This window comes from Microcaecilia unicolor, chromosome 1, assembly GCF_901765095.1.
Source record: "Microcaecilia unicolor chromosome 1, aMicUni1.1, whole genome shotgun sequence".
In the NCBI taxonomy this organism is placed as follows: domain Eukaryota; kingdom Metazoa; phylum Chordata; class Amphibia; order Gymnophiona; family Siphonopidae; genus Microcaecilia; species Microcaecilia unicolor.
In genome coordinates, this window is record NC_044031.1 from 635,619,630 (window position 1) to 635,636,579 (window position 16,950).

The 16,950-nt window shown below is 42.7% G+C and overlaps 1 protein-coding gene across 1 annotated transcript in view; it reads left to right on the forward strand.

The window, feature by feature from the left end:
- Positions 1-16,950, forward strand: part of LOC115460504 (matrix metalloproteinase-17-like) — a 63,900-nt gene that overhangs the window by 14,301 nt on the left and 32,649 nt on the right. Inside the window, exons 3-5 of the mRNA XM_030190269.1 lie at positions 7,634-7,870; positions 9,426-9,558; positions 15,669-15,822. Of these exons, the coding sequence (XP_030046129.1) occupies positions 7,751-7,870; positions 9,426-9,558; positions 15,669-15,822 (407 nt within the window). The 5' untranslated portion in view covers positions 7,634-7,750. The remainder of the gene's footprint in view (positions 1-7,633; positions 7,871-9,425; positions 9,559-15,668; positions 15,823-16,950) is intronic.

A 16,950-nucleotide genomic window follows, 5' to 3' on the forward strand; every position in this document is an offset into this window, starting at 1 on the left:
AGACGCGCGGCTGCTCTCTGCACCCCTCCAGCAACATGCACCCAGGGCGGACCGCCCCCAACGCCCCGTCCTTGCTACACCACTGGCTTGGAGGGTATTAAAATGACAGTGGCTCCTGAACTAAATTATATCTTAAGGATGCTTTCTCTCCCTCTTCCTACTGGGTTATTTTATAAGCTAGATAACATTGGGCCCAATATTCAGCCAGAGACAATCAGCGCACTGCCAGCGTTGTACCTGGAAATTCAATTTTGGGCCATGTTCGAGCTTTGGCATTGAATTTCTAGGTATATGGATCTAGCAGAAACATAGCCAGTTAAGTGCAATATTCAGCACTTAACCAGCTATGAAAAACTGTATACGGATAGGACTGCATTTTATGCTGTCCTGTTTACGCAGTTATCTTAGCCAATTAAGTGACAGCTCTGCCCCACCCCCCCTCAGAAGGCCCACAAAATAGCCACTTTCAGCTTGGATGCTTACCGGGCATTTTCAGTGGCACTATTCGGTTACATGCTGCTGAACATGCCCGGTTAGCCCCAGACAGACGATTTAAACTGCTAGGATCCTCTCCTGATCATTTAAATCATTTTGAATAATGGGCCCATTTGTCCCAGAAATGGGAACATTGATTTCCAAGAATATTTTATTTAAAAACTTTTAGGCAGGTTACAATAAAAATAACTTAAACAATATAATTAATTACGTAAAACAACATACAATCTCCAAACCATGTTTTATGTAATAAGTTTTATGTGTCTGTTTTTTTCTCTTTAAATGTGTACATGGAATGTTTTGTCTTTCCTTCTATAATGTACTTTTTTTTAGTTCCTAATAAAGATATTAAAAAAAAAAAAGGAAGTGAATTGCATAATGATGGCCCAACCTAGAATACCCCAACACTGTGGAAACCTATACAACATCTAAAAAACATAATAGATCAAGTGACACTGAAAACTTCCTTAACTGCAAACAAATCTTAGTGTCAAAATTGTTTATTATTTTTTCTGGTTTTCTTTCTTTTCTTTTCGTTTTCTTTTAAAATTTTCTTTTTCTAAAAATGGAGGAAAAGGTCTCAGCAGTAAAAGGTAATTGCCAATGGCTGGGCACTATTGGCCCATTTTTGTTCCAAAGCCAGGCACCAAATGACTCAGACCAATCATCAGATTAAAAAACCTCCAAATCATTCAATTTTAATGGAATTCTTCCTTATGTATGCAATCCTTTAACTTAAAAAAATATTTAAAGGTCTCATCAGTCTCACAAAACCAATGGTATTTTTACCTGTGTCACCATCCATTAAAGAATCAAATGTTTCAATATTCAATCTTTCTACTGTTCGCCACACTTCATAACTTAAAGAAGCTCTTAACGTTCCTTGCAGTTCCAAGGATGTTCGCTGGGATTTCAATTCCTCTCAACTGAATTCATCAATGACTCAGAGTGAATCCCAACAGGACCGTTTCACCCAGTGGCGTTCCTAAGGGGGCTGACACCTGGGGCGGATCGCCGATGCGCCCCCCCCGGGTGCAGCGACCCCCGGAACAGCGTGACGCCCCCCCCTGGCGAAAGAACCCCCAACGAAAGAAACCCTCCCCGGGTGCACGCCGCTGGGGGGGGGGGTGCCGCGTACCTGCCAGCTCTTCGTTTTCATGCTCCCTCTGCCCCGGAACAGGAAGTAACCTGTTCCGGGGCAAAGGGAGCATGAAAACAAAGAGCTGACAGGCGCGCGGCACCCCCCAGCGGCGTGCACCTGGGGCAGACCGCCCCCACCGCCCCCCCCCTTGGTACGCCACTGGTTTCACCCACCTAGGCTCCTTCAGGGGATGATTCTCAAATAACACTGTGTGAAAATGAGTTTAAAATTAATGATAAAAAAATAGTCAAAAAATAGATGCAGTTACACCACCCCATCAAATAGTAACTCACCACAGCACTAAATCTTTCACATTCTGCATGCCAACCGGCAGGTTACAAAGACATAAAAATGGCGCCGTTATTTCACTACAACGCCAACATCCACGTCAATGATGACATCTTTATTGATGTCTGCCAAAATTCAATGATGTGGAGGGGCATAATCGAGCGGGGGCGCCCATCTCTAAGGGTGCCCATCTCCGGGGACGGTCCAGGGAAGGGGCGGAGCCAACCGTATTATTGAACAAGATGGGCGTCCATCTTTCGTTTCGATAATACGGTCAGGGCCGGCAAAATCTCAATATCTAGGTCGACCGAAATGTTGAGATCGCCGGACTCAGAGATGGCCGGCCTCGGTTTTCACCGATAATGGAAGCCGAGGCCGGCCATCTTAAAAACGACCAAATCCAAGCCATTTGGTCGTGGGAGGAGCCAGCATTCCTAGTGCACTGATCCCCCCTGACATGCCAGTCACCAACCGGGCACCCTAGGGGGCACTGTAGTGGACTTCACAAATTGTTCCCAGGTGCATAGCTCCCTTACCTTGGGTGCTGAGCCCCCCAACCCCCCCCCCCCAAATCCCACTCCCCACAACTGTACAACAGTATCATAGCCCTTAAAGGGTAAAGGGGGGCACCTACATGTGGGTACAGTGGGTTTCTGGTGGGTTTTGGAGGGCTCCCATTTACCACCACAAATGTAACAAGTATGGGCCTGGGTCCGCCTGCCTGAAGTGCACTGCAGTACCCACTAAAACTGCTCCAGGGACCTGCATACTGCTGTCATGGAGCTGGGTATGATATTTGAGGCTGGCAAAAAATATTAAAAAAAAAATTTTTTTGGGGGGTGGGAGGGGGTTAGTGACCACTGGGGGAGTAAGGGGAGGTCATCCCCGATTCCCTCCGGTGGTCATCTGGTCAGTTCAGGCACCTTTTCGTGGCTTGGTTGTAAGAAAAAAAGGACCAAGTAAAGTCGTCCAAGTACTCATCAGGGACGTCCTTTTTTTTCCATTATGGGTCGAGGACGCTCATGTGTTAGGCATGCCCAAGACCTGTCTTTGCTACGCTTCCAACATGCCCCCGGGAACTTTGGTCATCCCCACGACGGAAAACAGTTGGGGATGCCCAAAATCGGCTTTCGATTATGCCGATTTGGGCGACCCTGTGAGAAGGATGCCCATCTCCTAATTTGTGTCAAAAGATGGGCGTCCTTCTCTTTCTAAAATAAGCCTGAATATGTCCCAGTTGTTCCAGAGGATCTTGGCCAGTTCTCCACCCCCCCCCCCCCCCCCACCCACCATATATTTAATCACACAAACTTCCATAGGCACTTCTTCTTGAACATCTTGTCTAGTCCTCAAAAGCCATTCACGGTGGTTCTATTTTGACCGAGTATAAGCTGGTTTAAGAACATGCTTCGGATAACTTCTGTGCATCAATTGTTGAAAAACATCATGAGCTTGCTCCTTGAATGTAGAATCTTCAGTGCAAATCATCCTAAAATTCAAAAATTGCGAATAGGTAAGTTCTCTTTCAGCCATCTAGGATGGCTACTATCAAATGCCAAAAAAGTATTCCGATCAATAGTCATTCTAAATACTTTAGTACAAAATCTGGTGCCAATCTGTGAGATTTTGACATCCAAAAAGTGAATGCATTCCTTAGAACACGTAAAAGTGAACTGCAATGCCGGATTCCGTTCATTCAGCCAGTTAATAAAACTGTCCATTTCCAGTGAATCACTGGTCCATAATAGAAAGGCATCATCAATAAACCTGCGCCAGAGAAAGACCCTGCTCTGAAAAGGGGAGTTTGTAACCCAATCCTTTTCAAACTGCTCTTGAAATAGAAAAATATTTTTTGCATGAAGCTAACCCAACTAGTTCATACAAAAAATCTGTAGGTACTTCATGTGGTCTCAATCATGATTCCAACACACCCCAGATGACTCTAAGGACCTGATCCTGGGGAATGGACATGTACAATGATTTTATATCCAAAGTCACCTTCAACAACTCTTCACGGGGTTGATCATCAACCTCCGCAAGTATGTTCAGAAAATGAGATGTATCTTTAATGTAGGAAGAATCAAATTACCAGATGAAGTTCAATGTTGACAAGTGCAAAGTGATGCATGTGGGTAAGAGGAACCCGAATTATAGCTACGTCTTGCAAGGTTCCGCGTTAGGAGTTACGGATCAAGAAAGGGATCTGGGTGTCGTCGTCAATGATACGCTGAAACCTTCTGCTCAGTGTGCTGCTGCGGCTAGGAAAGCGAATAGAATGTTGGGTGTTATTAAGAAGGGTATGGAGTCCAGGTGTGCGGATGTTATAATGCCGTTGTATCGCTCCATGGTGCGACCGCACCTGGAGTATTGTGTTCAGTACTGGTCTCCGTATCTCAAAAAAGATATAGTAGAATTGGAAAAGGTACAGCGAAGGGCGACGAAAATGATAGTGGGGATGGGACGACTTTCCTATGAAGAGAGGCTGAGAAGGCTAGGGCTTTTCAGCTTGGAGAAGAGACGGCTGAGGGGAGATATGATAGAAGTGTATAAAATAATGAGTGGAATGGATCGGGTGGATGTGAAGCGACTGTTCACGCTATCCAAAAATACTAGGACTAGAGGGCATGAGTTGAAGCTACAGTGTGGTAAATTTAAAACGAATCGGAGAAAATTTTTCTTCACCCAACGTGTAATTAGACTCTGGAATTCATTGCCGGAGAACGTGGTACGGGCGGTTAGCTTGACGGAGTTTAAAAAGGGGTTAGATAGATTCCTAAAGGACAAGTCCATAGACCGCTATTAAATGGACTGGAAAAATTCCTCATTTTTAGGTATAACTTGTCTGGAATGTTTTTACGTTTGGGGAGCGTGCCAGGTGCCCTTGACCTGGATTGGCCACTGTCGGTGACAGGATGCTGGGCTAGATGGACCTTTGGTCTTTCCCAGTATGGCACTACTTATGTACTTATGTACTAATTAGGGCCAATTGGGTGAATCAACCACTTATTTAAGACTGGAGAATGATCCTACTGAGGAGTTACAAGATCTTATCAAAAAAGTGACCTTATAGGGGTTAGAACTGGGTTTTATGACTTTATGAGAATTTAAATTTTTGAATCCCAAACATCATATGATCCCAATTCTCTATACTTTGCCTAAGGTGCACAAACATCTTGATAGACCCCCCCTGGGCGACTGATTCAATCCTCTCGTGGCAGTGAGATTGTGGTGAGTCTATTGTATTGAACATATCGTATCGTATTGAACATATCGTATCATATTAGAACCCCTGTCTTCCTTTTGAGGCTGGATCACCTTTCTGTTCCTGTACGAAAGAGGGAAATGTCCTCACTAGCTCTTCAGCAACCCAGGGAATTTCTTCCCCTCAACCTTATCTGATCAAAAGCCTGTGCCCTCTCCTTCTTCTCTTTACTTTTTAACAACTTAGATTTCCTTTCCTTCCCTGGGGGTCCTATAACCCCTTCCTGGAAGCAAAAGAACTTAGCTAAGGAATGCCCTACCCCGTGAGGTGGTGGAGACGGAAACAGTAACAGAATTGAAAAATGCATGGGATAAATATGAAGGAATCCTGTATAGAAGGCAATGAACCAAACGTGATTAGATGGGCAACATCAGTAATTGAGAAGCAAAGCCAATGCTGAGCAGACTTCTACGCCCTGTGTCTTCTTCATGACTGGACAGATTCAGCTACAGTAGTTGGAGTGCAAGGCCAGTGCCACACAGACTTCTACAGTCTGTGTCCTAATTGTAGCTGGACAAATAGGCCAGTGCTAGGCAGACTTCTGTGGTCTGTGCCTTAATCGTGGCTGGACAGATATGTGAGTTCCAGACAGACTTCTACAGTCTGTGCCCCAATCATGGCTGGAGAGATTTGGATGGGCTGGAGTGGGCTTCGATTACAGCTTCAGTACCTGGAGAATAAGGCTAGTACTGGCATACTTCTATGGTCTGTAGCTTGAAAATGGCAAGAACAAATCAAGATCAAGTGTACATATGTACACCATTTTTATGATTGTAAATTGTACTAATATATCAAATTTATAATCAGGGCCTATTGGAATAACCCACACGCCAGATGCCAACTCAGGAGATTGGTTTGAGATTGCTGAAAGCGATATACAACATATTAACTGCACGACAGCCACCAAAGACCAACAACACCATGTTTATTTATTGTCTGTAAGTCATGTGCTTCTCTTTGAACCATTTTCATGATTGTAAATTGTACTAATATATCAAATTTATAATCAGGGCCTATTGGAATAACACACACGCCACAAGCCAACTCAGGAGATTCGTTTGAGATTGCTGAAAGCGATATACAACAATAAACTGCACGACAGCCACCAAAGATCAACAACACCACTATCACACCTGATTGACATCAAAATGAAAACCGCCAAACTGCTCCTAATAATTTACTCCCTAACCCTAATTCACCACACACTCTCACAGATACCAACAACATACCCACAATACACAATCTAAACAGACTATCCAGAAACATATCCTACCAAAATAACAATAACCAAACCAAAGGAAGAACTACCACACGCAGACAAAATCAACACAAAGGAAGGAAAGGACCTAACAAACCCAAAATGCAAGAGAACAAACAACTAATAAAAATCAATACAACTTTGAATCTAACCGTCCCCTACCAAGCAATCCAGAACTATACAAAACGGAACTCTCTATTCCTGATTGTTTAAGCTAATCTATCACGATTGTATTTTAACCCAATATCTTTTATTTCTTATTACGAAAATGAACTCTCTGTGTTTGTGCAGCGCTGCGTACGCCTTGTAGCGCTATAGAAATGCTAAATAGTAGTAGTAGTAGTAGTAGTACCTGATTACCTAATCCACTCTGTCACCTCCATTATAACTATGTATTTCTCTTTCCGGAATTGGTGATCACTATTAAGGAACAATGTAAGCCACATTGAGCCTGCAAATAGGTGGGAAAATGTGGGATACAAATGCCACAAATAAGTAAGTAAATAAATAAATATGTAGTGTCACATCATACCTTATGCTCCGAGTTTAATCTTGTTGGGCAGACTGGATGGACTGTACAGGTCTTTATCTGCTGTCATCTAATATGCTACTATCCCCCCTGTTTACTAAGCCACACGGCAATGCCAAAACAGCCCATTCAAAGTGAATAGGCTGTCTCGGTATTAGTGCACCGCCAGCCGCTAGTGTGGCTTAGAAAACAGGGGGATATGTTTGATTTGATGGTATATATTGGGATGGGCTTTTTTTTTTTTAATATTTTTGCCCATTTATTTCTTTAATAAGTATAACATCACAATTTTGTGTTTCTTTCTTTTTTTTCCATGTTTGGCAGACACACAGTGTGGGTGGAAATTGTTATGTTGATTTGTTTTCTCTTTCACATATCGATATGAAAACTCAATAAAAATATTCCGCCTGATATTCAAAGCCATTTAAATGGCCAGGAGAAAATCTAGGGTCATCTCAGTCTGTGGCTGTGAGTGACTCAGACACCGTTTACCACCTTGGGCTGAATATCAGGTGGGTTGAAACTAAAAAAATATAAAGAAAGGGAAATCCTTAGATCCTCCGATAACAATAGGGGTAAAAGCTGTAAATCTATGGATTTGATTTAAGCAATAGAATTGGTTCTAGATTTTTGATTTTGATTTGATGTGTTTGATTTTAGCCCCTGCCTCTGAGTGATTAATGTGATACAGAGCAGCTCCTAGTTGGGAGCTATTAACTCATCTGAAGTGCACCTTCTTACTCCATGGACCAGTAATACCCAAGTCTGGCTTGGAAGATGGAAAGAGGTTGGATCTGGATAAAGACAGTGCTGCCACTTCTCCACTGGCTGGCATTATCCATGCCCACATTGTCCTCGCCCACTCCAACACCAGTTGATGAAAGCAGTGAGATTGTGGTGAGTCTATCGTATTGAAGTTCATCAAACCAGTGAAAGATCCTTCCTCCTTCTTTTATTCCCCTTATCTACCGCATATCTTACATGATACACCGTCCGTAATATACAACTTTCATCTACTATAAAATAAGCTGCAAGGTAGTAAGTTTCTGAGCTGCTGGTGGTAATTTGAAGATAAGTATCTTGTGCTTGCATGTGCCAGAGAAGGCATCCCCTCCCTCTTACTTCCTGTTTAGTTTATATTTAAATATGCTGATTATCTGATTTAGCATCTTGTTCTCAAGGCTCTATCTCTCTCTCCAGATCTGAAGCCTCATGTTTTGTGCAGTTAGAAAGACTTTCTTACTGCTTAGCTATAAGGCTACCCAGCCTTCCTTTTATACTTTTAACAAATAGAAATGTATTTATATTCTTCTAGCCCCTTCCATAACCTCTCAACAACAGCAGATAGCTTCCATCTCCCACAGGTGGAGAGTGACTTTAATTTGGGAGTCAAAGGGTAGGGAGATCAGACTGGCAGGTGGAAGAATGCAAATGATCTCCCCCTCTGTATTCCCACTGACACTGTCCCCCTTCTCGCAAGCTCAGTACTTCTCCCTCACCTCCTACCCCGAAACACCTCCCCCATTCTAGTTGTGCCTCCACTTCCTCTGTAGTACAGCATCTCTCCCCCCCCCCCCCATACTGGTTTTTCTCCCATTCTCTTGCCCTGTAACAATACCCTCTTGTCTCTCTGGTTTCCCCCCACCCCTCTGCCCTGCAACACCTCTCTTCCCAAGATTCCCCTCGTCCCTTCCATGCAACATCTCTCCATTCTGAATTTGTCTCTAACCCCCTGCCTGCAACATCTTTTCCCCTGTCTGATTTTTCATCTGTCTCTGATTTTTCATCTGTCTCTCTGTCCTGCAAAATCTTCCCCTTCTTTCTCTGGTTTTATTCCCACCCCTTTCCATCACAACATTACACCTCTGGTTTGTGTCCATCTCCTTTCCTGCAGTATTTCCCCCACTCCCCAGTTTTCCCCCATTACATATCCTGTAAAATCAAATTTCCCCCCCCCCCCCCCCCCCACACATACACTTTTTCTGGTTTCCCTTCAGCTCCCTACCATATATCATACATCAGAAACAAAAAGGGTTTCAGAATTATGGCAAAAACAAGCAGACCAGAAGAGAAAGTCAAACCAAATGTAACGCTGTTTGTGAATATGTCGTGTGTGGAGATTCTGTTGGTTCCATGAGGCGAGGCTGCCATCTTCTGGAGTTTTCTGTCATACCAATGTGGTGAAATGTTTTGCTGCCACCATATAGAGCCCCTGATACAGTCCTGAGGTGGGTGAAACACGGCCTGTATCAGGCAGTTTGAATTTATATCATTTCAATAAGCATTTGGTTTGACCTTCTGCTTTGGTCTGCTTGTTTCTGCCATCATTTTGCAGATCATTTACCCTATTGTTTCCTGGGACAAAAAGGGTTTCAAACACAATGAAGGCATCACTGCTTGATCCTAGGTCATGTGATTTCTAAATCCCTTATCTATGTTCCCTCTTCTTTAGGACTGGTTGACACGCTATGGTTACCTCCCTCTGCCTGATCCAGTCTCAGGAAAGCTGCAGACCTGGGAAGCAGTGACCAATGCAATACGGAGCATGCAGCACTTTGCAGGCATCACAGAGACGGGAATTCCAGGTATTACACTCGAGAAAAAGGACAGAGGGAAGCCATCAAACCTCCAGTCCTTATTTAAGTTTTTGTCAAAGTCAGCCTCATTGTTACTTGCACAAACCCCAGTTTTCTGTGATTCTAGACTTAAATAATCAATGCATAATCTGCTTTCTATAGCAGAATTACAGGATGGAGCTTCTCTTAACATAGAAACATGGAAAAATGAAGTCAGATGAAAACCACATGTTGTATCCAGTCCCTCCATCCTTGCCATCTACTATCCCTTCTTTTCCCTTAGAGATCCTATGCACTTGTGTCAAGCTTTCTTGAATTCAGATACAGTCTTCAAGTTTCAAGTTTAAGTTTATTTAAAACTTTCCACCCCACCCATCAGACAAGTCATCCTGACAGCTTACAGACTAAAAAGAAGAGGTAGTATAAATCAGACAGCCATGAGTTAAGAGAAAGAAAGTAGGGAGGAACTACAAAATTTGATAGGATTGGGGGGGGGGGGGGGATGAATAAGGTTAAAAGCTACATGCTCCAAACTGACATCCAAATGTCTCCAGTGAAAGGGGACTAACAGACTAGCAAATGCATCCTTGAATAAAAAAAGTGTTAAGGTCCATCCTGAACCTGTCTAGTGATGATTGCAATCTTAAGTGTTCTGGTAGCATATTCCAAAACTCAGAGTATCTCTTATCTCACAACCCTCTTCTTTTCTTGTAAAGTGGGTAAGAGGAACCCGAATTATAGCTACGTCTTGCAAGGTTCCGCGTTAGGAGTTACGGATCAAGAAAGGGATCTGGGTGTCGTCGTCGATGATACGCTGAAACCTTCTGCTCAGTGTGCTGCTGCGGCTAGGAAAGCGAATAGAATGTTGGGTGTTATTAGGAAGGGTATGGAGTCCAGGTGTGCGGATGTTATAATGCCGTTGTATCGCTCCATGGTGCGACCGCACCTGGAGTATTGTGTTCAGTACTGGTCTCCGTATCTCAAAAAAGATATAGTAGAATTGGAAAAGGTACAGCGAAGGGCGACGAAAATGATAGTGGGGATGGGACGACTTTCCTATGAAGAGAGGCTGAGAAGGCTAGGGCTTTTCAGCTTGGAGAAGAGACGGCTGAGGGGAGATATGATAGAAGTGTATAAAATAATGAGTGGAATGGATCGGGTGGATGTGAAGCGACTGTTCACGCTATCCAAAAATACTAGGACTAGAGGGCATGAGTTGAAGCTACAGTGTGGTAAATTTAAAACGAATCGGAGAAAATTTTTCTTCACCCAACGTGTAATTAGACTCTGGAATTCGTTGCCGGAGAACGTGGTACGGGCAGTTAGCTTGACGGAGTTTAAAAAGGGGTTAGATAGATTCCTAAAGGACAAGTCCATAGACCGCTATTAAATGGACTGGAAAAATTCCTCATTTTTAGGTATAACTTGTCTGGAATGTTTTTACGTTTGGGGAGCGTGCCAGGTGCCCTTGACCTGCATTGGCCACTGTCGGTGACAGGATGCTGGGCTAGATGGACCTTTGGTCTTTCCCAGTATGGCACTACTTATGTACTTATGTACTTATGTACTTATGGGTTTCCTGGATGAGGCCAATATCACAGTTAAGTCTGTTTTACTTCTTAAATAATCAATAGAAATAGAATAAAATAAAACATAGAAAAGATGATACCCTTTTTATTGGACTATTTTTGATTAGCTTTCGAAGGTAGCCCTTCTTTGTCAGATCAGAAATAAGCAAATTTTGATAAGTAACAGCATATAAAAGTGAAACATCGAAGTATTTCAGTGACAGTCTGAAAGATGAAGGAGGGGTGGGCTAGGTGAGAAAACAGAGGGCTGAGAGGATGAGGGACAGGGAGATAAGCATGGTGATCAGAGGGTGACAAAGCAGTGAAATTTCATGGTTTATAATGGGCTAGAACTGAAATACTTTGATGCTTCACTTATATGTGCTGTTACTTATCAAAATTTGCTTATTTCTGATCTGACGAAGAAGGGCTACCTTCGAAAGCTAATCAAAAAATGTATTAAGTTAGTCCAATAAAAAAGGTATCTTATTTTCTTTTTTATGTTTTATTTTATTCTGTTTCTATTGATTACCTTTAAAAATGGACTAACACGGCTACCACAGCTCTCTACTTCTTAAACAGAAAGCTTCTCTTGTGACAGTCTTAGTTTCCAGAATCTCCACTGGGAGGCTGTTCCATGAATTCAGCACACTTTCCGTGAAGAAGTATTTCCTCAGGTTATTCCTGAGTCTATCCCCTTACACCTTCATCCTTTTCCCCCCCCCCCCCCCCCCATTCCAGAATTTCCTTCCAATTGAAAGAGACTCGCCTCCTGTGCATAAATCCTACATAGGTATTTATTTATTTGTTGCATTTGTATCCCACATTTTCCTATCTTTTTGCAGGCTCAATGTGGCTTACAATGTTCGGTTATGGCATTCGCCATTCCAGAGTAAGAAAGTTTCATTTGGAGTTGCATAGAGAATAGGATAATAGGCATAGAAAGAAACCAGTTAGAATAAAAGGTAAAGTGGTGATGTGTTGCATTTACAATAATTGATCGATGTTGTGATATGCCTTATTGAAGAGATATGTCTTCAGAGATTTGCGAAAGTTGGTTAGTTCATAAATTGTTTTTAAGTTACGTGGTAAGGCATTCCACAGTTGCGTGTCCATGTATGAAAAGCTGGACGCATGTGTTAGTTTGTATTTCAGTCCTTTACAGCTGGGGAAGTGTAGATTAAGGAATGTGCAGGCTGATCTTTTAGCATTTCTGGGTGGTAAATCAACAAGGTCTGACATGTAGGCCGGGGCATCTCCGTGAATGATTTTATGAACTAATGTGCAGATCTTGAGTGTGATACGTTCTTTAAGTGGCAGCCAGTGTAGCTTTTCTCTTAGTGGTTTTGCACTTTCGTATTTTGTTTTTCCAAATATGAGTCTGGCTGCAGTGTTCTGGGCTGTTTGAAGTTTCTTGATGATTTGTTCTTTGCAGCCAGCATAGAATGCATTGCAGTAATCGAGGTGACTCAGCACCATTGACTGTACCAGGTTGCGTCTCTATCATATTTCCTCTTCCCATCTTTCTTCCAAAATATTGAGATCTTTAAGTCTGTCCCCATACGCTTTATGAAAAAGAGCACTGACCATTTTAGTAACTTCCCTCTGGACTGACTCCATCCTGTTTATATTTTTTAAAGGTGTGGTCTTCAGAATTGTATACAGTACTTTAAATGAGGTCTCCCCAGAGTCTTATACAAAAGCATTATCCTTTTTCCTGCTAGCCATTTCTCTCCCTATGCACCCAAGCATCCTTCAAGCTTTCACCATCACCTTTTCTATCTGTTTTGCCACCTTAAGATCATCAAGTCCTGCTCCTCTTTCGTGCACAAAAGTGCGTCACCTCCTAAACTGTACTGCTGCTTGTGACCCTGCATTTTTTAGCATTACATCTCAGCTGACAAATTCTGAACCATACGTCAAGCTTCACTAGGTCCATCCTCTTGCTATCCACACCATCAAGGTTATCTACCCTATTGCAGATTTTGAAATCATCCACAAAGAGGCAAACCTTACCAGAGAGCTCTTCAGCAATATCACTTACGAAAATGTTTGAAAGTACTGGGCCAAATTTCCTGCAGTCGGGATCCAAGATGGTGGACCTAACTGACCTCTAAGCGTGTCTTTATTTCTTCTGCTCTTGTTTACTCAATGGAGAAGCAAAAAGGACACCAGCAGGGGGCGGTTGCACAGTCTGTGGCTTCCTCTCTATCTAGACCCATGGAACGATTTGTGATGTGACCTGGAACTGTACTTTCTCAGGAAACTCCAGCTTTGATGGAGGCAATGGAGGGAGCATCCAAACACATCAGTTGGAGATGTGACTCTTAACCCAGAACGGAGAGCGCACCACCCCCACCACCCCTTCAAACTGCAAGCTCAGAGTTCTCCGTTGACATTGACTCTGGCCTAGCTAGGAGCTAGCGTGGCAGAGTCTTGGGAAATAGTTTCTCTGGGTCCTGGCCTGCAAGAAAATGCAGCCCAGAAGGGCATGGAGTTGGGCGGAGCAAGCTCAATTAACAGCTGTGCAGCCTGGAAGTTTGGAAAAAATGACTGCTTCTATAATCCCACAGGCTTCTGCCAGTACTACAGGTTTGACTTTGCTGATTTTACTTCTTTCTCAACCCTGCAGTAGTTAATTTGGAGACAATTTAGGAGGCTGTTACTGAACTTACTAACCCCCCGTTTACAAAGCTGCTGGAATGGTAATGCGAGCATAGCCCATTCACTTTGATAATAGAGTCTCCTAGCAGTAAGAATGTTCTGCTTTTCATCAATCTGTCATTGTTTGGGGGATGTTTCTTGGGTTGTGCTACTTTCATTGCCTCTTGTTCCACCACAGTAATTCTTTTTTCAGCATAATTATGATGCAACACAGCAAAAGAATTAGAGAGGGGCAAAGGTTGGCAGAGTGAGTGCTTCTGTGTCACAGGTCTTAGTCTACCAGAGCCTACTGTGACCCATCTATTCTTCTGTTGTTTCATTCTCTGTGGCAGTGGTGGTGGTAAATTGGCTGGATGCTTCTTTAATTGTAGCTAATTCCTTCTTGAGTTTGTTGATCTCATCTTTCAAAGATGATATTTGGAGACAGATAGGACAAGTTCTAAGGTTCCAGATAGTTTGCTTTAGAATTAAAGCAGAACATGTATTGCACTGAATGAAGGTCATGTTGATGTGATTCACAAGTGTGAAAAGGTGAACTATGATAGGGGATAACAAGGAGTAGGATTGAACAATTATGGTGTAACATAGTAACATAGTAGATGACGGCAGAAAAAAGACCTGCACGGTCCATCCAGTCTGCCCAACAAGACAACTCATGTGTGCTACTTTTGTGTATACCCTACTTTGATTTGTACCTGTGCTCTTCAGGGCACAGACCGTATAAGTCTGCCCAGCACTAGCCCCGCCTCCCAACCACCAGCCCCGCCTCCCAACCACCGGCTCTGGCACAGACTGTATAAGTCTGCCCAGCACTATCCCCGCCTCCCACCACCGGCTCTGTAATGAAGATACTTGTCCCTTGATTGTCCTATATAAAGGGAGTTCACCTAGGGGTGGGTTGGTGATCTGTAAATGCCAAATATAAACTTAAGTGCTATTCAGTAAATAAACACCTGTCTAACGCAGCATGTATTTTACCAGAGTCTGCCCCGGTTGGCCTTCTTGTCTATCTCCAATGCTACCCCAAATATAATCCTTTTATGATCAAATCTCCCACCAGATGATGTTTTCCTTTTTTCTGGGATTCTCTTATGCTATTTTTGAGTTCTCCTTAATGGTGGACCTCCACCTTCCACTCAGTCTTCTCATTAGAGGCTTCATTTACTTCCAGCACTAGGAAGATGTTCAACAGTGGTTTCCTTTGTGTCTGACTTAGAATCCATAGCATACCAGTAGTTAACCCAATCCCTCTACTCCTTGTTTTTCAAATTCTTTTTAGGGATGGTAGACTTAGGTTGGCTCAAAAAGTTTTCTCTAAAATCTCAGTTCCACCCTCCCATTATTACACCACCCCACCCCATCCTTTCTGATCCTTTTATTTGGCTCAATGAAAGTGAGTTTCCTGCTTTTTAAATTTCTCTTTTACTAACTGCTATGAAATACATTATCTTAAAAATGCCAAATTTGAACCCATTTTCTGTAATTTGAAAAGTCACAGATTCTGGGCTCCTTTTACAAAGCTGTGCTACCGATTAGCAGTGCACTGAATGCGAAGAAGTCCATTCTATTCCCATGAACTTCTTCGCATTCTGCATGCTGCTAATTGGTAGCACAGTTTTGTAAAAGGAGCCCTCTATAAATAAAACAGGAATTAGAGTGGGTGGGCCTCAGTGTAAGGAAAACTCAAAGATGTGGTTGTACATAACTTTCTGAGATAACAAAATCCCTTTTTCTCTGGATGATTCTTCTGTTGCTCCAGTACAAGGCTTTACCGTCTGCAGAGAATTCTGTGTTCTTCTAGATCGATACCAACACTGCTGTCTATACTCTGAAATGCATCAAACTTGAATCCCTCTCCCACCTCATTTTGCTTAATTTCTGCCCCAGATGATGCCACACTGGCACTTATCCATACACCACGTTGCTCGTTGCCTGACATCAGCCCCATCCCTCTGGAGAAGAGAAAAAGGAAACGGAGAAGTAGAAAAAGAATGAAGCGCAGTGCTGGGTCTTCCTGGGCCAAGAAGAACATCTCCTGGAAGTGAGTAAAACTGAGCCTCGCCTCTACATCTCACTGCCTCTCTCGTCCTCTGTCTGTCTCTTCTCCTTCTCTGTCTTTGTTCTTGCTTCTCATTCTCTCATCTGCCATAATTTTATTCTCTCATCCTCTATCCATGGATGCATGACAAAAAAAAAAAAAGTCTTCCAAAATGGGCAATTTACCAAAAAAACAGGAAAGGATCAACCTAACCAACAGACGTGGAGCTGCCACTTGGAAACCCAGTATGAAAAAGAATTTTACTACTTAGAAACATACAACCCAATATTGGAAGGGGTTCATGCATATTGTCCACCAGTACTATACACATTGGGGAAATTCTATAAAGAGAGCCAGAAGTTAGGTGCTAAAATGCAACATGCTGAGAAAAGATTCTATAATGGCATCTGGGCACCAGACTCCATATAGAATACTGGTGCTGGTCGGCATTTATACGCCTACATTTAGATACAACCACTTACGCCATGTCAAAGTAACAGGAAATGACAGTATTCTATAACCTGTGTATGTAAAATGTTGACATGCCCCTCACACGTGTGATTACTAGCACTCTATAAATTTTAAAGCACAATTTCACCAAAATTGCGACCTCTTTGGAAAGCAGTGACAGGATGTTCTTGAAAACATGAATGTAATTGTAAAATATGCCATTGAGATAAATGTCTGACTATTGTAATACATTTATTTTTTATTACATTTGTACCCCACACTTTCCCACTCATGGCAGGCTCAATGTGGCTATGGAGGGTTAAGTGACTTGCCCAGAGTCACAAGGAGCTGCCTGTGCCTGAAGTGGGAATTGAACTCAGTTCCTCAGGACCAAAGTCCACCACCCTAACCACTAGGCCACTCCTCCACTAGTCCTAATTTCTCCCTATTATCATCTTACTTATACTGCAACAATAGAGATCTCTGTGCATAACATGTCCTTTGGTATGCCTTCATAACAACCTTTCTCAGGAAGCTGCAGGAAGCTGTTGTTGCGGTTGAGCAGCTTATATTTGGAACTGTCTGTCATCATGGCATATCTGTCGTAATCTTAAAAATTGACTCACAGGTAAACTTGTTTTTAAATGATAAGGATGGAAGCTGTGAAATTTCAAAAAATTA